This window comes from Siniperca chuatsi, linkage group LG12, assembly GCF_020085105.1.
Source record: "Siniperca chuatsi isolate FFG_IHB_CAS linkage group LG12, ASM2008510v1, whole genome shotgun sequence".
NCBI lineage: Eukaryota > Metazoa > Chordata > Actinopteri > Centrarchiformes > Sinipercidae > Siniperca > Siniperca chuatsi.
The window spans coordinates 24,278,869-24,306,202 of record NC_058053.1 but is presented as its reverse complement, the minus strand read 5'-3'; the positions used below and the strand labels follow the sequence as shown (position 1 = coordinate 24,306,202).

General features: G+C 40.4%; 1 protein-coding gene across 4 annotated transcripts in view; it reads left to right on the top strand.

Annotated features, from left to right (window-relative positions):
- man1a2 (mannosidase, alpha, class 1A, member 2) overlaps positions 1 to 27,334 on the top strand; it is a 123,766-nt gene that overhangs the window by 81,871 nt on the left and 14,561 nt on the right. For all 4 annotated transcript variants that reach the window (XM_044216115.1, XM_044216118.1, XM_044216117.1 and 1 more), the window contains exons 7-11: positions 8,348 to 8,442; positions 11,806 to 11,929; positions 12,064 to 12,157; positions 25,314 to 25,429; positions 26,491 to 26,710. In XM_044216115.1, coding sequence (XP_044072050.1) covers positions 8,348 to 8,442; positions 11,806 to 11,929; positions 12,064 to 12,157; positions 25,314 to 25,429; positions 26,491 to 26,710 — 649 coding nt within the window. The remainder of the gene's footprint in view (positions 1 to 8,347; positions 8,443 to 11,805; positions 11,930 to 12,063; positions 12,158 to 25,313; positions 25,430 to 26,490; positions 26,711 to 27,334) is intronic.

Sequence of the window (27,334 nt, the reverse complement as noted above, 5' to 3'; positions counted from 1 at the left end):
GGGGGAAAATTACAAGGCATCTATCTTACTTAAAATGTAATAATTTGATTCAACTACATTGCAAATTACAAACTCACATAAGGTGAGTAAGAGTTGGAAGGACAAAGGGGTTAAAAGACAAAGAGGGAAAAGGACAGAACAAGAGTGAGAGATTTTTGTAACGGAGATGACAAGCAGAAAGATGTGAGGAAATGGACCATGCACTGAATACAGGAAAAGAGAGGAGATAAAGGCTAAGCGAATTAAGTTAATGATGGAAAGAAGAGAATAATGTAGAGTGGGAAATGAAGGAAAAGATATCTCCATAAGAATTAATAGTGAACACATGCAGTAATAGCTCATGTAAAAGTTCTACTTTTCATTTGCTCAAGTATTGCTGCACTTGGTCTCCATCCCCAAGAGGAATTGATCAGCAAACTCTGCATTAATGATGAAACATAATAGAATTACACAGATAAACTTCAACTTAACACCATGTAATCATAACTTCCAATTGCAGCTCTTCTAGCCGTCCTGCATTTTACTTTTGTGGAAGTCCCACATTTTAATTTAATTTAATATTTTCTTATGAGGAAAAAAAAACCTCAGCCTTGTTCTATTTTCAGCTGTCCTCAGGGGAAAAGATGGTAACATTCAAGAAAGGATAGTCTAGAGGACTAATGCCAAATACAATAACAGACTATATAAGCACATCAGGGGGACTTCCACAGCAGAACAACAAGCCACATTTGTGTAACAGTTAGGAGATTGGATGCTGAAGGCAGAATAACTCATCAGTCATATCCTTTTCAAGGCTTCACAAGTGCACCATTTCTATTAATGCTCGATGCAAAATATCTGTCACAGCTGACAGCAGTCAGTGTGATGCAGTGTGATGGCAACAAACGAAGGGATCATAGAGCTCATTTGATGATGGTCTTTGAGTTTTCTCCACGGGAGCTCATCTTTGTGCCTCCTGCCTTTGATGCAGGGCCACTGGATGCTAAACAATATGAGCAAATGGATCAGCTGATGGTGAAGTGGCATGACAAAGTATGGAAATGACACACAGTAACCACACACACACAGCGGGTGACTTAATCCTGTCTCTCCTGCTGGCCCTCTGGGCCCTTCTTACCAAGCAGGCGCATTCAGCACATTTCACAGTCTACCCCTTAATCCCTTTAGGAGGCTCCATTACATGTCAACAGTGGCCTACTGCTTACACCAGAGACTGTGTGTGTCTGCTTATGTACAGTGTGTGTGTGTGTGTGTGTGTGTGTGTGTGTGTGTGTGTGTGCGTGCGCAATGTTTTGTATGTATTCAAATATTCTTCATTGCAGTGTGAAAAATGATCTTATTAAGTAATTTAGTCAAGTACTTAGTTCTTTTCACACAGTGTATTTATTATGGAGACTTTTCGGTCAGGAGAGACGAATTTAGTGATTAGAATAATTAATATGACCTGTATTTATTGAATGGTAGAAATTAGTATTATATTTTAGTATATTCGTTCTAGTGTAGTAACAGACATACAGATTTTATTTTTTGGCAAAATAACCCAATTATCTTCACAGGGTCGTTACACCAATACATTCATTCTTCAGATGGATTTAAAGCACACACACACACACAAAGATATAGCTTCTGGTGAGCAAAGAGACCTATTTGTGTTTTTGCTCTTCACCTGAAGGGCAGGATGGATTTTACTTGGAGTAGGATTTCTGTTGATGGTGGGGTCGAGTTTGGATGTAGAACAGCAGCACAGAGCAGACAGCTGGAAGCATCTAACTGAAGGGAGATGATTGGTTAAACAGCAGCTATGATGAAATCTGATTATTCAAGATTGAATACAAGGAACACCTAAACACTGCAGACAGGATGGAGTTGACAGTTCAGGATGTCTATGCATAAACATAATGTGAGCATGTGTTAGAGAAGATGGACCTGATCACTACTAGTTCATTTGAAGGTGTTGTCCGCTCTCCCACTCTTGCATCTAATAGCTACATCTACCTTTTCAATGCAGAATACAGTTTGCAATTGGCTACTTGTGTGTGTGTGTGTGTGTGTGTGTGTGTTTTTGTAATTTCTATATGTGACTTTTTGTATGTGTACAGACTTTGTTGTGTGTGTTCCTGTCTATCTGTCATATCTATCAGAGCCTGCTCTGCTTTACAGCGATTTCATTCTCTCACAGCTGCTCACAGTTTGCAAATGATATACTCATGTGTAATAACTGGATCATTGGCTGAGTTTAGGACTTGTTTGAGTGGCGGATTACAGCTCTCCCTGTCCCTGGGATGTAACATTGATGTACCATTTGGCAGACAATTTCATCCAAAGCTCCTTACAGGACCGTTGCACACATTTTCAGCACGGCTGGTCCCAGTAGGAGTCAAACCTCTCACCCCGCCAGGGTAGAAGTCATTCTACACCATGAGGGCCACAAAACCAGCCTGTGTCCCCCTCTAACCTCATCACCCTTCCCTGCCATACTCTAAATCTGCTGTCTGGGAATTTGGCCCATCGAAACAAACAACCCAGCGGCCTCGGGCCACTACTAATCCTGAAAGAGGGAGAGAATGCAGAAAAGAGAAATTAAATCGGGAGAGTGTTGAAAGATGGGGAGAGAGGACACAACTAATAGGTTAATAAAGAAAAGAGGCAGAAGAAAAATGGAGGAAGGAAGAGGGCTGTGTGTTCTGTTTTTCTCTCTGATAGTATGTAAGTATTAGGGCTCAATGGATAATGGACTTTTAGACAAATACTGGAAATGATATTTCAGTAATCTGATAAAAAATATATTGGCTGATATTCAGTTAACAAACATAAGAAGAATTTTTAAAGATCCCTTAAATTTGCTTTTTAAAGTAATGAAAAATAAGCTTGTCAGTGCTCTCTGGTGGACAAACTATGTAATGGTGAAACTGTTTCCAGATTACCTCAAACATATCTTTGACATTTCTGTACTGCAATGTCCTGTTATTAATCAACATATATGCTCATACAGATGTAAGTTAAGATTGAATGTCATCCGAGCCTTTCACCAATGTGATGTTTGTGTTTTTTGTGTGCTCTCAAAAGACGTGTCAGACCAAATTTATTGCCTAACCTTGTCTTGTTTCCCAGTTGTGTGTTTCAAATCTTTATGTATGTGTGTATGTGTTCACTGAGGGAGTACATCCTTCAGTGATTGATTTTCAAGTGTGCTGTAATGCATTTTAAAAGGCTGAACACTAAAGCTGTCAGACCTGGAGGGGGACTGTTAGAAACACCCGACAAAGAACTGTCTGGGCTTGTAGCCCCCAAGGATTTTTACCTCAAAGCTCTCAATATCCTAATCTTGTCTTCTTGCTACAGTAAATATGTCAACAGGATAGATGCACATAGGCCATGTGGTTATTTAGCTGCAATGACTTGGAGATGTGTCAAGGAGGAAGAGGACACAAACTTCACTGTGGTCATTGGTACAATAGGACAAAATGTCAAAGTGAAGGCGGAAACACTTGCATTCAATATGAAGATTGCAAAATGAGAATGTGCTTGTGGAACTACTCAGTGCCAAATCTCTCCCCAGCCTGTTTGATGGTAGCCCATGTCCGATGTTGTCGATTTTAAGGCATTTTTTAATTATTTCTGTTAAAAACCTGTCGCTGCAACCTGATTATGAGATTTGAAGCAGCATAAGATTGAATTTTGAAACATTTCTCCTACTGCAAGTCCTAATGAGACAAGGGGTGTTCACACTTCTGTTCTCCACAGTTTTGTTCCTGCGAATTTTATCAGCTTTAGAAAAGTATAGTTTTCTTAATACTCTTTTGTAGGGCAGGGTATTGTAATTTTTTTTATACTGGTGCCGATACCATAGCTGAGTTTCAGTTCCCATTACCAAAATGATACATGTGATGAAAGAAAACACGAGCAGTCATGCAAGAACTTTTCCTTAATATTATAGTCGAAAATGGACATTTAAATCTGGAACTATCCTAGTAAACAAGATTATAATTCTGACTAGACAGCTGATGGCATTTCGGTACTTGACAGTTACTCTGTGCTACAGAAAGAATTATTCATGTTTGTTACACATAGCTGTACGCATATCTGCTCATTTCTAACATCTAACATTGCACACATCTAAAGAAAATCAAATCCTCTGATTTTAAGATTTTTTTTTTTTGTTTCACGACAAAGTGCATTAAACTGTCAGTGAGAGGCCAAACATTTGCATAGCATTGTACTTAAAAAATACCACTTACCAACAGTGCCTGAGTAAATCTTACCCACATGTATGTGGTGTAGCTGGCAGCATATTATTGTATATCCACTGTCAGTTCACAGCAGATGCTGAACACTGAGTTCAGCTACACAAGTGAAAACCTACAGAGCACCACTTGTCTCAAGTGTGATAATGCTCCATAGTATTATAAACAAGATAAGGAAAATGCACAGGCACTAATTAAGCAGACTCTTTATCCTCCTCTCCTTCTCTCAGCAGGTTTACTTCCTTTAACAACGAACAATACCACCCTTGTTTCTTTAGAAGGCCTGGTTGCTTTTCTCTGAGAGCAGCCTTGCCTTTCATCCCCGCCTGTAGATGAAAGCAGTGGAGGAAGATGATTATCATAAACTGTAGAGTTTTATCTGTGAAGGCGGCTGGCCGTCTCCTCTGATGGGTCGTTTGGATCCGGTCCCTGCTTGATGACATCAGCAGCAGGCTTGCCAATAAAATGCACTGGAGTTTGTTAAGGGCCTCAGTGCGGCCAGCAGACAGGCCACGAATCAGTGGAGAGGTTTATGATGACTGGGCAAACATGAGTACACACAAACACACACACACACACACACATCCTTGTACTTCTATCTTTGGGAGGACCGTCATTGACATAATGCTTTCCCTAGCCCCTTACCCTAACCATCACAACTAAATGCCTAACCCTAACCTAATTCTAACCTAACCCTTAAAACCAACTCTTAACTTTCAAACAGCCCTTTGAAGTTGTGAGGACCGGCCAAAATGTCCTCACTTTCCAGAAATGTCCTCAGTCTGTAGGTTAAAAAAACGTGTTTCAGTCCTCACTATGTAGCAAATACAAGTACACACACACACAAGCTTACAAGCCAGGCACATGCACTTAAACTCGAGATGCAGATGGTGATAGCAAACGCCTTCTTCAAATATCTATATAGACATTGTCAGTCTGAGGTGAAGCCATGAGAGAGGACCAGTGTGCAGATTCTACTATTTTTGGTCTGTCCCTACCCATAGCCAGGTAGCTAACGCTAGCTAGCCAGCTGTCTGCAGATACCAGGCTGATGTCTTGTTAAGAAGCACTACCAGCAAGAGCAGATGAATTAGTGAGCGGGCTTTGAGTTTCTACCCTGGTTGTGCCTAAACTGATTATTGAAGTGGATGCCCGGGCTCTACTTAGTTGAAGTATTTGGAGGTGACATTCTATTATTGTAAAGGATAACTCGTATATATAAAAATGTGCATACCGAGGATAGCCTTGCAAGTGCATTTTTTTGCATTTGTGCATAAACATTATTTAAATCAGACATTGTCCCTAAGCTTAAAAAAATAAAATAAACAAGATTGCCCAGCCCTAGTCACTCTCTCTGTCTTGTCTCTGTCATGTGCTTCATATCCCCCTCATTTGCAGGCCTGTGTCTACATCTGTTTGACTGCATTGTTCTCTCTCTCTCCCTCCCCTTGTCTGTGTCTGTAGTGTTTGTCCCATGTTTAACTCCACAGTTTGACCTCCAATTCTTGTGTAAGATGTCCCACTGGCTGCTTAAGTATTCTGCAAACACCAGCATGTGTTATTGCTCCCTCTTACTTTGTGAGACAGCAGGAATTTTCCATAGATCTGGTCTCTCTATAAAACTGCTCAGCCCTGACAGATTGTGCTGATGAATCCGCCTCCGTCTGCCCCGTGTTGAAGTGCTTTTCTCTATGGCGTTGCTTTTCCTGACTGCTGTCTGCAAGTTCTACAACTCCCTCTCTGTGCGTTTATCCCACAACTGTCCTTCAGAAGTAAAAAATATATTGCAAAACTGGAAAGTAAACATCTTAAAAAGACAGGGACTGACAGTCTTGAGTCATTTGCTTTTCAGCGTTTTTTCTGGACAACCTGGATCCAAATTTAGGTGTCCATGCAGGCAGGTTGTAAAGTGGTAGGACCTCTTTGATAGACTTATCTGGCAGCTGCTGGCAGTCTGGTATTTAGAATGTAGTCAGCCTTTTCTTGAACGCTGTTCAGTAAAATTAGATTTGTAATACCAAATTTCATTGTCCCTCAACCAGCTCGCATATATCATGGTCATTTTGTAAGAGAGCAACACCAGATTTTATTTTTCTAAAACACTAGTGCAGCAGAAGTTTGCCAGCTATGCACTTTTGTTATTGTCAGCTCTGTGAGTAAAGGGTTCCATTTTTGTCCCTCGGTGCCACTTGTGTTAATTGTGTTAATTGTTTTAGTTGGATTAAGGTTTTCTTCAGCACATGGTTCATGTTTTCATCTGTGTGACTGCTTTGTGCTTGTCAACTGTCAAAAACCAGAATGCAGCCAGGGTTTTTCCTGGCTCAGACTGGGCCTTTGGGGGGTGATTACAACACTAAGCATGATTGGTCCGCGTACAGTTAGGGCTGGGCGATATGACTTGTAAAGAATATCTTGATATTTTTAGGCTAATATGCCGTGAATATGCAATATATATCTCGATATACACATTTTCTCTAGAATAACATACCGTAAATTCTCATAGCGCAAACATATGATGATCTTGTAGAACTACCCAACAGTATATAAAGTAGTTAAAATTAACTCAACCTTAAACATCTACAGCAGTAAATGCAACATACACATTAATGCAGCAGTAATATTAATCCAAAAACATCATATATAACAGTAAAACACTGACAGGGACCATTTTACTGCGCAATGAGTACTTTAAGTAAATGTTGCTATAATACTTATACCTTAGTAAGGTTTAGAATGCAGAACTGGCAGCTCATACTGTACAGTGACAGTCCATGTCTAGTTTACTTAAATTAAGGCTTGCTTTCATGTTTTGTTTGGACATAAATGTGATGCCTTTGTAAGGCAACATATTTCTGTGGGTTTGTTACACTCTAGAAGTGTCCCTCAAATGAAAATTTAGCTTGAATAACACAAATTGTTAATAAATTCAGTATTTTCAGGCAAAGAAATGGTAACAAGGGAAGAAAACATAAAAAAATTGTGTTAGGTGTTCTTTGATAGTCATGTGAGAAAATGAACTATCCATGAATGAAAGAAAATATGTTTACTGTGCTACAAAAGATGTTCCATCACGAAGTCTGGACTCCTGTTGTCTTATAGGGCAATGTGAGTTTTAGGAGCATTGAACTTAAAATCAATCCCAGCTTCCCCCAGCCTACATGTCGAAGTGTCCTTTGGCAAGACACTGAACCCCAAATTGCAAATCCTCGGTGTGTGAGTGTGTGTGAGTGATTTCAACTTACTGGCACCTGCCATCAGTGTATGAATGTGTGTGAATGGGGTGAAATGTGATATGTAGTTAAAGCGCTTTGAGTAGTCAGAAAGACTAGAAAGGCGCTATATAAGTACAGTCCATTTACCATTAGTAAGATTTAGACTTATTTGACTGTTTGCTTTGAATCTTGTCGTGAGTTGTCTGTCCTCTAAGCAGTTTTACACCACAGTTATATTGTCAGCTTTCAGCATATGCTTATATGCAGTGAGTTCAGCAGCAGAATAACCTTAGTTTTCTTTTATCTCTTTGATTGGCATGCTGAGAAAAGAACAAGGGCTTCAGCAGATTTTTCTAGGCCTTCATCTGTCAGACGAGTGCAAGAACTTGTGTAATCTCAAAATGAACACATCCATTTTTCTACATCAGTCTGTATAAATTAGACGCCAGTCATGATAATGGAAATCCAACTCTGACTGTGTACTTTGGTATCTCACTCTGCTCAGTCAATGTAGTTTGACCTCCAAGCTTTTCTTGTAGACATCTCAGTGGTACTCTGCAGCATTTCATATTACTGCACCACAGTTTGAAGGGTTTTTTTTGTTGCATATATTAGTCTGCCAGTCTTCTCCATAAATCTGTCCAGCTCTGACACTTTGTGGCCATTATTTAGCAGTCGTTTGCCTCCTGACATCTCGCTCTGCCTTATTTCATCCTGCATTTGTTTTGGTTGTCGGCACTTGTTTTATGCTTGTACCTGTCAGCTGTTTGAGAAGAATATTAAGCAGAGAAAGTTGATGGACTGCAGAATATTCCAAGTGAATATAATAAAAGGGAATCTTAAAGTTTACCCTTTCTTTTCCTCTCTTCCTCCCTCTCTCTTTCTCTCCAGGTATTCAAGCTGAAGGCGGTCCAGCTAGCTGAGAAGCTGCTTCCTGCCTTTAACACCCCCACAGGAATCCCTTGGGCCATGGTCAATCTTAAGAGGTCAGTGACACTGCCACTGAAAACCACCCCCTTCATCCAGTAGCCAACCTGACATGAATATAAAGTGAGATGTGCCACTCAAAATCACTGACAGTTGACCGAGCAGCCTGGAACAAACTCTGGTGTGACTTGATTGACAGATTGGTCCTTGCACAAATGCTGTGTCAGTTTTAGCTTTTTTCTCTTTACTCTTTCTTCCTAAAGATTTTTCAGTAGACTGAAAAATATATGTTATAATAATTAAACCTGCAATAATAGATTTATTTATTTTTTTTGGCCACTTGAGGGCAGGGGAAACTAGAAATGAACGCAACACTGACATTATATCACCTTGTATTGATACTGTTATGTTATTGTTATTATGGAAAATATTTTTATACTGTATATTTGCCTCACAAATGGAAGTACTCAAAGTCCCTTACCAAATACATTCTTCATCTTACTATACTGCACATTTCTACTCCAACAACTCGAATTTCGAATTGTCTTTTTTTAAAATTGGTCTTACAGAGTAATTCGTCCTTCATGATCTTGACACTACTCTTCATCTTTTTTCCATCATGATTGATTCCGATTGAAACCTTGTTTAAAGCAGCCTTGTGGCGTTTTCTTGTAAACAAACAAAAGTTACATTTACATTAAGAGTTACTCACCAAAACGCATCATGTGTATCCTTGAGGTCTAACAAAAGTCTCTGATGATTTTCCTTCCTCCTATAATATTAGGAGGAAGGAAGGATATATATATATATATATATTATATATATTTTTTTAGGATTTTAAATCCAGCATCGTTTACATCTGTGTTCACTAGCTTGCAGTCTTCTTCTTCCCTGCCTTTGCTGGCACATTGTTGTGTGTCTTGGCACATTACAGCAATCTGTAGATCAGTGGAAAAGTGTGAAACCATTGGCAGGACTGTCTGTCACGTCACCCATCATGCACATGACAAACAAACGGGGGCCCACTCTTGGGGGAAAAGTCCGGACCAAACGATGTAAGTGTGAAAGAGCCCTTAGAAAAACAGCTTCATACTCTGCAGGGTACCTTTAGCTGCTGTATGTAGAGCTTTCCAGTGAACATAGACACTGCATGTTTGTTTTACAATACCTGTGAGGATCTTTAACTAAGCCCTCACCATTACAACTTTAAAGTTCATCTAAACTCAACTCCTGAAAAAGTGATGAGCAGTTTTAGACCTTAACTCTGAACGTCTAAAACACAAACACACACTCACACATTTGCTTCTCAGCAGTGATCAAGACTACCCTGGCTTTTACACTTTAACACTCACATTCATAGTCATAGCAGATAGTCTACAGTGTCCACCAGGGTTTCTACATGTCCTTCACATCCTTCATTTTTTTATTTTATTAGTGAAAGTTAGGGCTTTTAATGTTGTTAAATGTTATATTTGAGTCTTGAATTAATTTTTTGGAGGTCTTCAAACTGCAGTAATTTCAGATAGCCCTGGCACACTTTAAAGCCCCCACGCATCCAGTCTACCCACACAGGTGTTTTCACTTTTGTTGCCTGATTAGACCTCTTCTCAGGACTGGGTGGGCGTGTACAAACTGTGCTGTAAGGGCAGGACAACTTACACCTTTATCATTCTTATTATTACATAATTTGGTGACCTAGTGTTATTCCCAAAGTTACTGCACTCAACCTGAAAATGAGTCTAATCGGTTTGAATAACTGAAAATGTGTGTGTGTGTGTGTGTGTGTGTGTGTGTGTGTGTGTATGAGCAGGGATTTGAGTCTTCAGAGTAGTTTTTGGAACCTGTGTGAACAGGCGGCAAAAAAAGTCTAAAAGTGTTAAATTGAACTTTTTTGAAACCTGCAGTCACCCTGTTAACCTACAGCTGCTAACGGTGGTCTACTTTCCTGTTCCTCAGCCTGAAGTGTAACATTGCCATAACATTTCCATCCCTTTCTGTTCCTCTTATTGGTTTCTACTGCCTTTTTCTTTTCTTTTTTCATTCATTTTACCTGTGTGGAGAGTGGGAAAGTGTGTGTGTGTGTGTGTGTGTGTGTGTGTGTCTGTCTGTGTGTGTCTGTGTGTGCCTGCATGTGTGTGTGTGCTCTTTCTATCTCCCTCCATTCCCCACTGCTCTCTGTATTATCAATTTACTTATTCATTGAATGAAACAATGAAATGAAATAAAATTGCTATATTAACCCGCGGGCTACTTTGTTGCTAAGCACCCTCACTTGGTGTGTGTGTGAGAGAGATCAGCACCCTTTTATATGCGCTGGCAGGTTGTTAAGGATGTGTGTAGCCCAAGAGAGGGCCTCCTTTTCTCAAGGTAATTCTAATTCGTTGGAGAGTGGACGCTTTATGTTTTGTCTTAATCTCCCACTTGACAAACACACACTGGAGAAAACGCAGGTACACGTGTTTACACAAACGCAAATGCCACCAGGAATAATTGTACACACACACTTCCTCCTCACACACATGTACAAGTTGCAACCTATTAATGTTACGTGCACTCATGTAAAATTGAAGCAGTTTGAGATGCTTCCTGTGTCACATATGGTCATGTGTAAATGTAATATTGCCCGCTGTGACTGAGACAAACTCCTCAACAGGTAGGAACCTGTTGTACAGGCAGCAGTCAATCTAACTCCATTGCTGCCGTGTTTCAGTAGAAAAATATATTTTCTTATTTGGTGGTGTTGTAAAGATAGTGAGTATGAGTAAGTAAATCCTTGTTCAATCTGTATTATTTACAGAGATTAAGTTTTCTATCCATTATTTACAAGAAAATGACTTATAGTTGTAATCGTCAAGATTAGTGCATTTGATCTTTTTTCTTCATTTTACATTTGTTTCCATTAGAAGCTCATATTTGGGGATTTTTTTAATATTTATTTTATTATTTTTAGCATTGCTCTTCCCTAAATTATTATGACCCAGTGAATTATTAGTCAAAATTATTATTCAAACTTAGTCATTCAAATTTGTTTGCCTGAAGTTCCAGTGGCTGAAGAGTTTTTGTACCAAAATAGACTACAGGCTAGAAACAGGGTTATGACATCCAGAAATCTCACAACCTGACAAAGTATGTGTTGAGTCATCTGTCTATATCGAAAACCCCGTCAGCCCAGGCAGATGCATTATGGTCATTTTGTTCTATGGACCAGTTAAATCCTTTATTACTTACTAATTTGATTTATTACTTACTAACTTTATATTTGATGTATAGAATTATAATTGTTCTTTCTTTGTCCAACCCACTCTCTCTCCCTCTGTTTTTTCCTGTCTTACTCTCCATCACATCAATCTCTCACCTTCCATGACTATCTTCTTTTTCTGTCTTCACCATCTCCTCACCCCTCCCTCCTCCTCCTCTTCCAGTGGTGTTGGTCGTAACTGGGGTTGGGCGTCGGCGGGCAGCAGCATCCTGGCTGAGTTTGGAACTCTCCACATGGAGTTTGTTCACCTCACCTACCTGACAGGGAACCCTGCCTACTACCAGAAGGTAGAACTTTGAAGTAATAGTGTCTATAAATGTATGCGTTGTATGTGGGAATGCTTACATTTGCACAGTTTGCAGATTTTCCTTGCTTTGTAATACCAGTGTCAAACTTCCACTGTATCTGGTGTTGATCACAGGTGATGCACATCCGAAAGCTGCTAGCCAAAATGGACAGACCCAACGGGCTCTACCCAAACTACCTGAATCCCCGCACGGGCCGCTGGGGCCAACGTAAGTTCACCTTTGGGTTTAGGTTGACGAGCAGAAAACTGCAGGGTTTGCATCAAAACATTTTATTCAGCAGTCACGTTGGAATGAAATCACTCCTTCACATTAAAGTGTTGACACAAGCACACACAAATGGTTAATAACAAAAATTTTTACATGTACGTTATGCCCTTTTGTGGTTGTAAGGGAATTGTACATTTTCAGATATTTAAAGTTAAAAGAAAAATAAGTAATTTCAGTTGTGAATGCCTTTTTGTTTTCAACATTTCATTTAAAGAAAATATACCTGGATCACTGATTTACAAGCAGCCAATTGGGAGAAGTGTGAACATTTTCTTGTGAGCTTGTAAGTGCGCATGCGCCAACGTGCATGCTGCCTGTTGCCGTTGCTCCGTCTCGTCGTCTTACTTTTTCCAACTTTTAGCTTTCTCTTTTCTTTAAAATTTGAGTAACTTTGTGTAAGTGTAATTTAAACTACGCTCTTTATGAAAATGAGAGTAGAGAGTTTTTTGGTATTTTCTTTCGCCGTGAAACTTCTTCTCCTGCTACTCGGTCAGGGCACCGCTGCAGATCAGCTGTTTGGCCGCATTGTTTACACCAGGGAACAGCTGATCGCGCTGAAGCCGAGCGGCATGGCGCCCAGGACAACCGATGTCCCCACTGAGATCTGGAGGAGGACACACCAAGGATGCAGAGGTGGAACGAAGCGGTGAGGGAAGAGAGAGGGGTGCAGACAAAAGAGACTTAAGAACAAGAGATTTAAGCCGTGTCTGCCTTCTCTCGTCATGGGCAACGTGAGATCACTGGCGAGTAAAATGGATGAGCTAACGGCGTTAGCCCGGAGTCAGACGGAGTTCCATGAGTGTAGTTTGATGTGCTTCTCAGAGACATGGCTACACCAGGATATCCCGGACCATAACGTTTCTATCAACGGCTTTCAGACTGTTCATGCCGACAGGGATCACACCGGGAGCGGGAAGCGGAAAGGTGGCGGGCTTGCTGTTCTAGTTAACAACAGATGGTGTAACCCTGGTCACGTTACTATCAAGCAGAGTATCTGTAGCCCGGACATTGAACTGTTAGCTGTGGGACTCCGGCCATATTATCTGCCACGTGAATTCTCCCATGCCATTGTTGTGGCTGTTTACATCCCCCCCTCTGCTAACCCGGCATCGGCGTGCAACGCCATTCACACCGCCATAGCACATCTCCAGACTCAACACCCGAGTGCACTCATTTTAATCTCGGGTGACTTCAACCATGCCAGTGTTTCAACAACACTGACTAATTTCACCCAGTATGTGAATTGTCCTACTAGAGAGGAGAGGACACTGGACCTGCTGTATGCTAACGTTAAGGACGAATACAGCAGAACAACATGAGAGAGGTCTGGAGCGAGAGTCCTACTCCCCCCTCAACTGGCTCTCAGGCTAACAGGCCTCTTCAGACTGATGACTCCCCCCCCCCCTCCTCCGCCTGTAACTTCTGCTGTGTGCCTCACTGCTGACCAGGTGAGAGGACAGCTGATGAAACTCCACTCAAACAAGGCTGCAGGACCCAATGCCGTTTACCCCAGGGTGCTGAAAGCCTGCGCCCCCCAGCTATGTGGAGTCCTTCAACATGTCTTCAACCTGAGCCTGAGTCTTCAAAGGGTCCCTGTTCTGTGGAAGATATCTTGCCTCGGTCCTGCGCCAAAGACGCCGTGTCCCAGTGGCTCCAAGGACTACAGACCGGTGGCACTGACCTGCCACATAATGAAGACCCTGGAGAGACTAGTGCTGGAACAGCTACGGCCCATGGTCAGACCCCTCCTGGACCCCCTTCAGTTCGCCTACCAGCTGTGAGTTGAGGACGCCATCATCTTCCTGCTTAACAGCATCCACACCCACCTGGACAAACCGGCAAGCACGGTGAGGATCATGTTTTTTGATTTCTCCAGTGCTTTCAACACCATCCGGCCAGCCCTGCTGGGTGAGAAGCTGGCAGCGATGCAGGTGGATGCCCCCCTTGTGTCCTGGATTGTGGACTACCTGACTGGCAGACCACAGCACGTGCGTCTGCAGCACTGTGTGTCAGACAGCATGGTCAGCAACACTGGGGCCCCTCAGGGGACTGTCCTCTCTCCCTTCCTCTTCACCATCTACACCACGGACTTCAGCCACCACACAGAGTCCTGCCACCTTCAGAAGTTTTCTGATGACTCTGCTGTGGTGGGATGTATCCATTTTGGTACTTAAACGTACTTTAGCTTTTATACTTATATCCACTTTGTACTTAATTTTATCTTACCTGTATTATAGTGTATTATATTTTGATATTTTGTGTGCATTTACGTGATAGTGAGCAGCTTTAACAAAAGAGTTTCTCCTCGGGGATCAATAAAGTATTTCTGATTCTGATCAGCAGTGGTGATGAGTACAGGGCTGTGGTGGGTAACTTTGTCTCATGGTGTGAGCAAAACCATCTGCAGCTCAGTGCAACAAAGTCTAAGGAGCTGGTTGTGGATCTACGAAGGGCCAAGGCACCAGTGACTCCGGTTTCCATTCAGGGGATGGACATTGTAGAGGATTACAAGTACCTGGGAGTACACTTGGACAATAAACTGGACTGGGCCAAGAACACTGAAGCTGTTTACAGGAAGGACCATAGCCGCCTTTATTTTCTGAAGAGGATGAGGTCCTTCAACATCTGCCGGACAATGCTGACTATCCTGTATGCTGTTGCATGCTGGGGCAGCAGGTTGAAGGTAGCGGACGCTAACAGGCTCAACACACTGATCCGTAAGGCCAGTGACATTGTGGGGGTGGAGCTGGACTCTCTGGCGGTGGTGTCAGAGAGGAGGATGCTGGCCAAACTACACGCCATCTTGGACAGTGTCTCCCACCCGCTCCATGACGTGCTGGTCAAGCAAAGGAGCACCTTCAGCGGAAGACTCATCCCCCAAAAAGCACCACAGAGTGCCACAGGAAGTCATTCCTGCCTGTGGCCATCAAACTCTTTAACATCACTTCAACATCACTTCAATAGTTGAAATATTGTGAAATATTCTCTGTTTAATACTCCTGTGCAATATACTCTGTTTTCAGTTTAATATTCCCTATTTGTTGATATTTATTCATACTTATATTACTGCTGTGGAACATCCACGTCATCCACGGGTTAATCTGCTACACTTAACTTGACAGTACTCATTATTGCACTATTACTTATTACTTATATTATTACATTGTATTATACCGTACATATCAACCTGTAAATCCACTTTTGTACTTACACTTAGTTTAGCTTTTATACTTTATATCCTCTTTGTACTTAATTTATCTTAGCTGTATTATAGTGTATTATATTTTGATTTGCTTAATACTTCTATTCCTGTGTGCTTTTCACGTGACAGTGAGCAGCTGTAACGAAAGTGTTTCCCCTCTGGGATCAATAAAGTATTTCTGATTCTGATTCAGATGGTCATTCAGAAAAAGGAGAAATCAACAGTAAGTGAAGGAGAAAGGAGCAGAATGGATCTTCTGTAATGAGAACAAATTAAAGCGAGTAGAGGAAGATGGAAGAGAGGGGACACAGTATTCCCGGGATATTGATTACATTTTGGCGGTCTGCCCAGGGAAATTAACAGCTCACTCTGTGAAGTTAGATGTGCAATGACACACAACTCTTGCTCTAAAACCTGTCATTTCCGGTTAAAGTAATTTTCAACAAATACTTAATTAAAGCTGGTGAGACACCACATGTGTTGGTTAGCTACACCTACAATAATTTACTATTTTGTCTAGCTTGACACATGGTGATGGAAACACAAACAGTGTAAATGGGGTCACATTGAGGAATTTCCAATGATAATTGAAAAGAGAGGAAGACACAACCTATACAAAAATGTGAAAACCAGTGGAATTATTAAGTTTTCAGACTTTTTGTTAAAGGTTGGGTTCACCTTTTTCAAATCTGTCTTAAAACAATACTCACATGCTCTAATGTACATTTGAAGAGTTTTTGGTAGCTGTTATTGTTTCTCTTGTCCGTGAAAAAAATCCTTCCTAATATGTTTTGAATATAAGTGATTTGGGACAAAATTAGAAGTCCTCGTTCTGTGCAGAAATGCATTTTAAATTTGATCTGAAGTTAATACGAGGCTTTAGCAGTTTGAGTTGGAGAAATCAAGTTGGTTTCCTCCAGTTACAGCAAGGAAACACTTTATAGAAAAACACAAAGAGGGGAGTTTGTACTAAAAAAAAAAACAACTTTGGAAGTAAAGCTGAAACAATTAGTTGATTAAATCGACCTTTTTGTCAATTGATTAATTGTTTGCGTAATTTTTCAGGCTTTGATTCATCTTCCAAACATTTATTCAGAATAAACTACATTTATAAATGCAGTCTGAATGTTTGTGCTTTTCCCCTAACATTACTTGGGGGTATTTCAAGTTATCATCCAAGCATTCTCAAGGGAATATTAAATATTCCTTTTTGTTTATTTTTCAACATTTCAGTAGGGAGCGTTTTGAACCTGAGAAGGCATTTAACAGAGACTAAGATGCTGGACGACAGATATGTAGAGGATCGTGGTTTGTTATCTTAGTGTTCCAACAGAATATTAAAACATTGTGGGTATTAAAATATTCCTTTTTGTGTGCACACTTGCCTTAGAAGTATGCTTTTTTTTAACTGAGCGCTGTAATTTTTCCTGTCGATCAGATATGACTGTCTGCTTGGGTTTGCTCTTTAGTTCAGTAAAAGGAAATGAAAGGATGAAATCTGTTTAAAATTGAATATATTGTGTTGTTTTCATTTGTCCAGGGGAATGAGTTACTACGTAAGAGAGTGCCATATTAAGTCTATTCAATTTCACGGCACTCCCAAGTAAATGGGATATAGGCAATATACATTGATAGACTATGCACAGTGGAGTAAACAAAACAGATGATGATACCGCTCTTAAGCAAAATACAGATTTTTAACAACTACTGTGGTCTAGCAAGAGGAAATCTCTGTTTTATTTGTTTCACTTGTCAACAAAACAAATGGAGAACACTCATGGATGGATGCATAAATGAAGGGGCTCATTAATGGATGGATAGGTGGCTTGGCAGTCAGACTGATGTACTTGTAAGTGCACAGACTTTGGGCCAAAAGCAGGGAAAAATAAATGGACGGAAGATGGAGGGAGGGCGGATTGACTGATGGATGGATGGATGGATGAGTACATTAACAGATGGATGGTTAGCTGGCGACTTGCATGACTGGGCAGGTGATGACGGATGTTTTATGTTTGTTTCTCTATGTGTGTGTGAGCCAGAGAGTGAGTCTTTCTCTGTGTATATATTTGAGTCATAAAAATATAGTGTTTGCACACATATTTGTTTTTGTGCATCAGCAAGAGCTTGTCGGTATGTGTCTGCATGTGTCTTTGTGAGCACATGAACAGTGTCTCTGTGCACATTCACTATACCACCTTACAATATCTATTGATCTACTTGCATGTTAATGTGCGTAGTGGTCTTAAGGATGGACACATTAATTAGCTGCCATACCACCTTGTTGCCTTAACCAGCTCAGCTGATTACAGCAAAGCAGCACTGGTTTAATTAAAGCTCATAGCTACTCCAAAGCCCCCTGAGCACTGCATGAAAAGATACAGTTAGAAGGTGGGAGGGAGGTCGGTGAGAGGAAGGGGCTCAGAGCAAAAATGCCCTTGAATGTCGATATATTCTGCAAAGGTGCCACTGATGATTAGAAAACTTTTTTCTTCATTTCACCACATTCCCAGTTTATTCACTGAGCTATGAAATAATCACGTGCAAACATGCGACTACTGTACCTTTTGTCCACCGTAGATTATTTGTGGGTGTCTCTAGCTGGACAACTCTTTGTTTTTATCAAAAAGCAGCCTGAGGCACGGGGAGAAAATGTTGGCACTACACTAGAAGAAAGTGCAGAATCCTCACAAACAGCTACATCAACCAAATAACAGAGAAATAATTAAAAGGAAAATTAATAGTTGATGTGGTTGTCAGTTTCTTTAAGGGTTTGTTCAGACCAACAACGTAACTGGACTTCACATTGTATTCACAAAGGCAAAGCAACATCTAAAACGTTGTAATGTTGTCTTGTTGAAAATGAAACTAATGGGCAAAGAACTGTTTTTCGTTTGTTTTCTTTCTGTCTTCAATTTCTACATATACTGCACCACAACAAAGCAGTCTCCTTGATTTGTTGAGGATTACTTTCTGGCATTATTGTGACATATATTGACATTTTTTCTCTTGTGTTCTCTGTATCTTGTTCATATTGTCACTAAACATACAATCAAACTGACATTAGAATTCTCCTCAGCTTTGGTGTAAGGACTATATAAACTATAATCATACTGCAACTACTTTCCACATTTTTCCAAAGAGGATGAAATCATTTTTGGACATATTTGTGAAAACGGTGTCTAGAAGCTTCCAAGCCTCTGGGTGCGCATTTCCCATGGCAGCAGTTGACTAGCATGTGATAGCTGGAGTTGCTAGGAGACACGCCGTCAACTTCTGTGGTGTGCCCCCCCCCTCCAAAAAAAAAACAACAAAAAAACAGCCACAGATAACATTGGTTAAGTACCATTTGTGATTAAACACATCTGTCCCTTTACAACATTTAACATTTGGGAGGACCCATTGTGCTGCTGAGTTTGTATTCCGCTTGCAAAGTGGAAGTTGGTTAACTTTAGCACTGATTCCCACAAGATGTTACTTTTTGTTCATTTTATTTCAACACCTGCTGAGTCATCGGCAGGTCCTCCACAGTGTGAGTGTTCTTCCCACAATATGAATATGTGCTTCCAATTGGTCCAGTTGTGGTGGAGGCAAATGACCAGACTGTCAAAACTCACAGCAACGAGTAGTCGTGTAACCTCAGCACTCTCGTCCGTGTTGTTATTCGAATCAATGAGTCCCATAGGGAGTGTTCAAATCACAGATGGGCCTGAGCAACTGCTAACAACGTCGGCCTCCCTGCTGGTTAACTGACTGTTTAGACATTTGGATTGAAGTTGTCTCACAAACTATTTCTAGGTGCCTGCCCATACAGATATTGCACCAGTCAAATTCCTAAAGTAGGGGATGGATTAGAGATTTGGTAAGAGGAAGGGCTTCAGACCTAGAAAGACAAACATCACTGTATCACTTGTCTTGTTCAACATGTTTTTAATCAACGAAAGCATCAATAAAGCAACAACAAAGATCCTCAACAGTCGCTGTTCACGGCGCTGTTCACAGATTCAGGAAGGCAGAAAATTACAGTATATTAAAAGTCTCTTTTCAGATAAATACACAATGTGTGGAATATGTTGTTGTGGGAACGTGCTTGTTAAGTGCATACTTTTGAACACCTGTAACTGTTGCAGAGTCAAACAGGAACACGCCACATCCACTTAAATTCATTACAGGACCATTTAGACTGAGCAGGACTGAAGAACGGCAGCTTGGCTGTCTCACGTTAGATTTATGTGCACTGGTATCTGGGCACAAAATTAACACAAACCACCATCTAAAATCTGTCTGCAGCTGCAGTGTTTTTCTACTCTATCAGCTGCTGTGGCAAGTAAACAACCACCTTTTAGAGGTTTTGTTATCTTGTTAAAAAGTCTAATTGGTTTGTGAAATAGTAAAATTGAGAGTGCATTTGTTCAACCAGGCACCCAGCAAAAGAAAATGCCTTTCACCCTGGTTATGATGTGCGTGGGTGTATGTGAGAGTGTTTGAATTATGAATTTGTATTGTGAGTAGTTGTAAGTATTGGGTGAGAAATAATATGTGAATGTGTGGCTGTGTTTGAGATGGTGTGTGAAGTGCTTGAAGGGTGGAAGCATGTGTCGAGAGTGTGTGCAAATGTCTCACTGTGTATAATTTTTTTGTGTGTGTGTCCCTTATTTGCGGAGTGTAGGTGTGTAGACAGTAGTTAAGCCAGACTAATGAGGAATGAGGCTGAGCTCCTCTGTCTTAATGAGATCCTGCTGTGACTGACAGCCTTATTACCACACACTCCTCTGTCTTACTTTAACACTTTGTTGCCTACACACACACACACACACACACACACCACGCACACCACGCACTCCCTCTTTTTAACCTACTCACCGACAGTCGTCTTTGCTCACACATATACACACGACAGCCTGTCAAACACTCCTTTCTCCATCACTGGGTTTCCATATAGCCAAATGAATTATTACTTAAACAGAAATACATCTGAATTGTATCATTGTGTTTTACAGAGGTTCAACTTTGCTAATGTACATCTTGGTAACGTTAAAGTTGGTAAGATTTAATTAATTCCTTCTGTCTCCCAACAGTTGTCATTTAGGCACAAACATACTGTACATCAGAAAAGACCCCAGATGCTTTGCAGTAATAAAAAAGTGTTTGTTGCCTATGGATGTCTTTTTGTAGCCTGATAATCAGAATTTCCATTTTGTTTCCCTTCGTTATTTCGTCAGACGTGTCAGAATGATGTATAACTTTTCTGTTTGGGAGGGGCTGTTACTCTGCCAATTTTTAAGAGATATTAGTATACAGTAGCTGTGTCAATCACACTTGTTGCCAGTTTTGTGGCAACTTTTCTGTTGCCGTTTTTCTGGCTCTGGCACGGGAAAATTATATCCCCACACTTAATCCGGTCTACAAAGCTTTGATTTGCTCACTTGTGTCCAGACAGCAAACAGCTGTCAATGAGCACAACACCAGACTTCCGAATTGCTGGAAAAAAAATCTAGCCTTTTTGCATTTTTGCTGTCTTTTTTTTCTCCTGTTTGGTGCCTTTTCCAGGTGGTATAAACCCTGTTCTTTACTCTCCAATACTTTTGAATCAATTGTTTATCACAGTGGAAAATTACGTTTTTGTTTTTGGCCATATTGGCCATCACTTAAAATTAATTAACACGCACTATCCCTTTTGTGCCATCCAACTAGATTTGACAGCTGCACAGGATTTGTTGTCGGTCAAAATGACTAGTGTGGTGCATGAACTTAATCTAGAAAATGGACACTAAAACATGTCTGGCCTTTGCTGTTGTGTCCCTCATTGGATCTGGTACTGCATAGAAATTAATTGTACTGTCTCACTCAATAACATACAGAATGTATTAGTATTACCTCAGTAGCTTGTGCTATTGATCGGAGTGTGTTTGAAGCTTTGTGAAGATGTCTCCTTGTGTACATGCGTCTTTGTGCCTGTGGTTTAGTGTGCAGACCCTGCCTTTGATTGACATGTGCTCCCTGCATGACCCTGATCCTTTGATTGGCATAAAAGTAATGGAGAGGAGAGGGGTTAGTGGAGTGTGTGTGGGCAGATTGTAAGTTAAAGGAGTGTGGGAGGTGATTGTGAAACAGAGAAAAGTAGAAGGATAAGGGAAAAATACAAAACAGATCAGACAGAACTTGAGTGAGCACTTCCTGTTCCAATTTGTATTTTAATCTGCGTTGCCTTGTTATTTTCCTCTTTACAATCAAAAACTGTGTTTTGTGAAAGGGCAGTTGGAGCTGTGGGTGGTGTAATATCTTTATTCTGGTCTGATGCTGTGTTTTCCAATTTCTGTGATTTCACTCTTGTTATTTGTGTTGTTCTCCCTGTGATACATCAGGGTCCATGTTTGAAACAAGTGGTTTTGCTTTCATGTGCCATCGCTTCAGATGTGTTTTCACAAATTTTATTGTAAAAATCAAACAACGTCTGTCAAAGAAAATGGGCAAACATAAGAGAGAGATAGCGAGACAATGCAAGATGAGCACAGCAAGAAAGTATTAAGAGCCTCTAAACTAGACGAAAGTCTGGTTATTTACGGGCTTAAATGTAAAAGTACTTCTGACAAAAGCTTGTGGACAGTGTGACAGCGAGAGGGACATTAGTAGGAAAATGTCACGTGTCAACCTTCAGTCATCTCTCAAGTGCCCAAACTTTGAGTGAATATGTACACTGGAGTAAAGAGTGTTTGCATGCACACACACAGGACTCTGTTGCTTGTATTGACTTTGTTAAAGGTCTGGAAAACTATGAGTATTTGCAAGAGATTATTATCATAGTAATAAGATCATAATAATTAAAACAAAGTCAACCTCTTCACATTTATGACATTTTGCAGTGTTGTCACACTGGTTCAACAAAAGACATAATTTCAATTTATAAGACGAGCCTTGGAAAAGAACATACAACCATCAATCACTATCTTGTGAAATAGAGAAAGCAGCTTGTAAATTTGGGGATTTCTTAGCTAAGTGTCGCATTGTCAAAAATTCAGTTTTTACTTAACCTGACCATTTTATTTTTGGTTTGACCTAATATGTGCTCTGTTACAATTATCAGGTTGTATGTAAGTCTCACATTTCACGGTCTTTATGGTTAAAACTATCGGATAGGAGATTTACTGTCATTCTACTACTAATTAATCATTCTGTGCATGAACACAAGGCTATTGACTTGCAGAGAGAGGATCAAGTAAGAGAGCTTCACCATAGCAAAATAAATTGTACATCTATCATTTACAAGATCTAGTAATTTGTCCAACCAAGTTCACTATGTTATCAGCCAAATTAACATTTTAATTATAAATATAACTTCCACAGAAAAATATGAGCTGCACTTGGCCAAGGGCTGCTGGTAATTCCCCATTCTGCTAGGAATGGACATTAACCATAGTAGAAATAATAATAATGGCATTCAGCACAGTGCATTCATCCCTCCGTCCATTCATTTTCTGCTTCTTCTCTGGGTCTGTTCACTATGGCAGCAGGCTAAATAAAGTAGCTCACATGTCTTTCTTCCCAACCACATACTGCAGCATTATCCTTGGTTCACATGTTGAATGGAATATGAAATCCATCCAGCGTTTTCCCCTTGGGTCTCTTCCTAGTTGGACATGCACAGAAAACCTCTGCATGGAAGGGTCCAAAAGCATCCTGTTTAGATGTCTGAAGCACTTTAAATGGCTCCTTTTTTAAGCAAAATACCAGTGGTTTGGGATTTCTGAGCTCCTCACCATTTAACTAAAGGTGAACCCAGACACTCTGTGATTAAAATCATTTCAGCCACTTGTGCCCACTTACGAGAGCAAAGAGCTGGTCCACTGTTCTGCTATCAGGACTGAATCCTCATTGTTCCTCCTGAATGTGAGGCTCAACAGTCAGTCAGAATCTCTTTTCCAGCACCCTGGTAGGAGCTTTCCCTTTTGTGTGTTTACCCTAAAAGAAATTAAATTCGGCAAATGCTGTGATTTGTGCACTTGGACAAAAAACGTGTATAGGTTGACTTTTCCTTCAAGAAGATACAGTATAGATCAGCTACCAGATTCAAAAATATCCATATGCCACTTTCAGTACTTCACCAACCAAGTATGATAATTTGAGATGGAACAGAGCCACCAGAAGAGGGCTGGTGACCTGCCAGGGGCTGGCAGAGCAGTAATAATCCAGATTAATGCAAAATACACCAGCATTTATATCTAGGTCTGGTGGATATTTTCCACCCAGGAGTGAATAGTGTGTCATAGTTGGAGCAGGGGAATTATTAAAATATCATTCTTTATGCTACATTGAAGAAAACATTTCTTTTCGTACTCATGCATTGTTAACTGCCAAATAAAAGCCGTAACACCGCAGAGAAAGTCTGTCATTGTGAGTGCTTTAGTGCTGCTGATGCTGCATGCTAGTTTTGTTATGGATATCATAAAACATGTGGAAAGTACAACATCTATTGCAGAGAAATGCCAGTGCTATGATTCCTAAAAAGCTGTAAAATAACTGACACATAGACTTGCTATTGCCATCATAACTGTATTAAGGTCTCTTGGTTTGGCCAACAGTAAATGATTTTATTCCACTAAACTGACTTATTTACCTAACCTCAGAATAACAGTTTTTATAGGATTTAAACTCATTGATTAATTAATTTTGTTTCCAAATGTAAATCGGTACACATCAGTGACAAGCTGTCTCTCAATGTGCCTATTTTAAAGTAGTTTCATACACAGCTAGTGCTCAGTCACTAGATGTGTAAATACAGTCAGTCACCCACATGTAGATGAACACACACACCAGCAACCTTAGTAATGTCTCCAAGGTTATTGGCGAGATTTGCGCTCTCTCTGTGTGACAAAAGATGAATAATTCATTGCTTCTTCATCTTTCTTGTTCCACGTCTTTGTGTATCCCTCCATTTACCTACAGGCATGTTAATCACATACAGAAAAGAATCTCTTTAGATGAGACACAAAGCATCTGCTCAGATATTGAATATGATTACATAGAGCTGAGGAGATAGTTATACGATGAGGATGAGGAATATTCCAGTTTCACCCAGTGACGTCAGAGCTGAATAAACTGGAGAATTTTACCACCAATCTACTTAATTTGTTCAGTTCAAAGTAACTCTGAATACCTGCACTTCCAGGAAAACGTTAATTTGTACTACTGAAAATGATTTAGTTGTCATTCACAAAAGCAAGTTAACAGAAGATCGAATTATAAAATAGCTTTGCTATTTAAGTCATTTTCAGAGAAGTTAAGAATTTACATTATATATCAATATATAGTCATAATTGTCACAAATCTTAGATGCACAAATTTATTTTCTTTGCTAATATTGTAATAATGATAATAATAATAATATTTTATAGGTCAGTGAAATTGCCCCTGAAATAGACCAAAGTGCCACTGAAAATTAGATCAGTTGGGCTCAAAACTCCCTCTGGAGAAAAGAAGTTATTGTCTTAGTCTGGTCAGAATGAGTGCTGGCTGCGTCCCATCCTCTCTATGTGGTGTCCTGCAAATTAGGACAGCCATGAAAGCTGTGTAAACGTTCGTGGGGACGATTGGGGACATTGAAATGTGAGCACATCAGGGAAAGGGTAAACAAAACAGGAAATGAGAGAAAACTTGCTGCCAATATATTGTGGGTGTAGAAAAGAAAAGCCATCCAGGACTTCGATAGATGCTTTTGATGCCGTATGTTGTGCTCTGCCTGCGACTTTGAGGCAAAGTCAAAAAAAAGAATAATTCCTTTTGGCTTTCTCATTTGTTCGTTCTCGCAGTTTTTCCTTCTCTCTCTTGCTCTGTCACACTCTGTCCCTTCGTCTCCCTCCACACTGCTCTTTAACTCTTCTTTTCCCTCCCTCTCTCCAGATCACACCTCAGTTGGAGGACTCGGGGACAGTTTTTACGAGTACCTGCTGAAGGCATGGCTCATGTCAGACAAGACCGATACAGAAGCCCGCAAGACCTATGATGACGCCATCGAGGTACAGCGCAATCAGAAATGTGTCTGCAGTTATTTCTTTAGATGCCAGCTGCTGACCAGTTACCAAAGAGACACTCCCTTTAAAAACAAACAAAAATCTATTTATATATTTAAAAAACTAATTATAATGTCCTTCAGAAAGTAATGCCACAAACATGCATGTCTTTTTATTTACAGCAGTTGGTTAGGACAACATTTCACTGTCACTGTTTTTATTAAAGGACAAAAAGAAATAAAGATATAAAACCGGGTCCAGCTAGAATCACTGAGCTGCAAAGCCACAAATCCGTCAGTTTCAGATCTCTAGTCCAAGTCCAACATGTGCCACCTAGAACAATAACAGATCTAACAGTAATTGTTACCAGTTATTCTTTTTTAATAACCAGCATTGATATATTGGATTAACATCACTCCCTGCTGACAGTTTTCAATAACTGTCTTTACCAAAGAGAGATGTTGTACTGTGTTTTCATATAAAGTGAGAATGGATTTAGCAGGAAGCAGATGTTAATGGTCTGTAGCTGATGAAGATGTCTTTCAATCATTAAGAGTGTCAGAGAGTGAGCAGAACAGATGCTACAGAGCGAAGTTTGAGGGATGTGGCTGGATTTTAAATTCTGCACTCACCACTTTTGTTGTGTTTTCTTCTGTTTGACCCTCCCAACACATACACATGCACTCAATGTCAATGCCCTATTCACACAACTTAACCCCATTAATACATTCTCTCTCTCTCGCACACGCACACACACACACACACACACACACACTTAATATTCCATTCATATCCTCCGTCCGCATTCCTGCTTCAATAAATACTGTCATTCCCCCTCACTACCTGCATACAAATACACTAAAACACACATATGTACATTTAATATTCCAATTGTAACCTCTGTCCACATTCTCACTGCTTCATTCCAACTTTTTGGACCTTATCTTCTCACAAATATCCACACTTGCCTCTAAATGCATACATCTCATATATCCTCATCCACTGTTTCCACAACTGCCCCTACACACACACACACACACACACACTTCCACACTCCCTCCCTCCAGGCCATCGAACGCCACCTGATACGCAAATCTAATGGCGGTCTGACATTCATTGGTGAGTGGAAGAATGGCCACCTGGAGAGGAAGATGGGCCACCTGGCCTGCTTTGCCGGCGGCATGTTTGCGTTGGGCGCCGACGGCTCGCCCGACGACAAGGCCGGACACTACCTGCAGCTGGGAGCTGAGATCGCATACACCTGCCACGAGTCCTACGACAGGACGGGTGAGGAGGGCGGGGGGGCCTGCATACACGAACACATAGGCACACACATCTACTTATAGTATGAATAACACTGGCATTAGAGCACAGAACAGATTTGTCTGTAAAATAATATGTTTTGAAATAACTATTAATACTAACAACCTGATTACAGTGGTGTTTCTTACGTTTCATCCATGATAGCCAGTCATTATTGCTATCATGTTCAGTAAAGGCACATCTCTGAGCTCAAAATTAACTAGTGCTTCAATGTCGAACCAGACTTTCATTTTTATTTGATTTATTTTGGGGGTTTTTTAAAAACACTAAATGTAATCTGTGGAGCAGGTGCAGTGATTTTTAGGATCACAAGCAATAAAATACTGTTACTACCTAAAGGACAATAAATTCACTGTATCTGTCTTCGGAATAATAGTTGTTTTGACTCGTAGACTGGTAGAGGTTTTTTGGCAGGTATTACTTTTTCAATTGCTGGAAGCGTAAATGTATCATCCATTCGAAGGAGACCTTTCAAAATACCTGCTTGGGATGTTTTCCCGAGAGGATCAATAGTTGTCAGCAAAGAAACACCAGTGTGTGATCTTGCATCATGATTGTATGTGCAAGTGTGTGTGTGTGTGTGTTGTC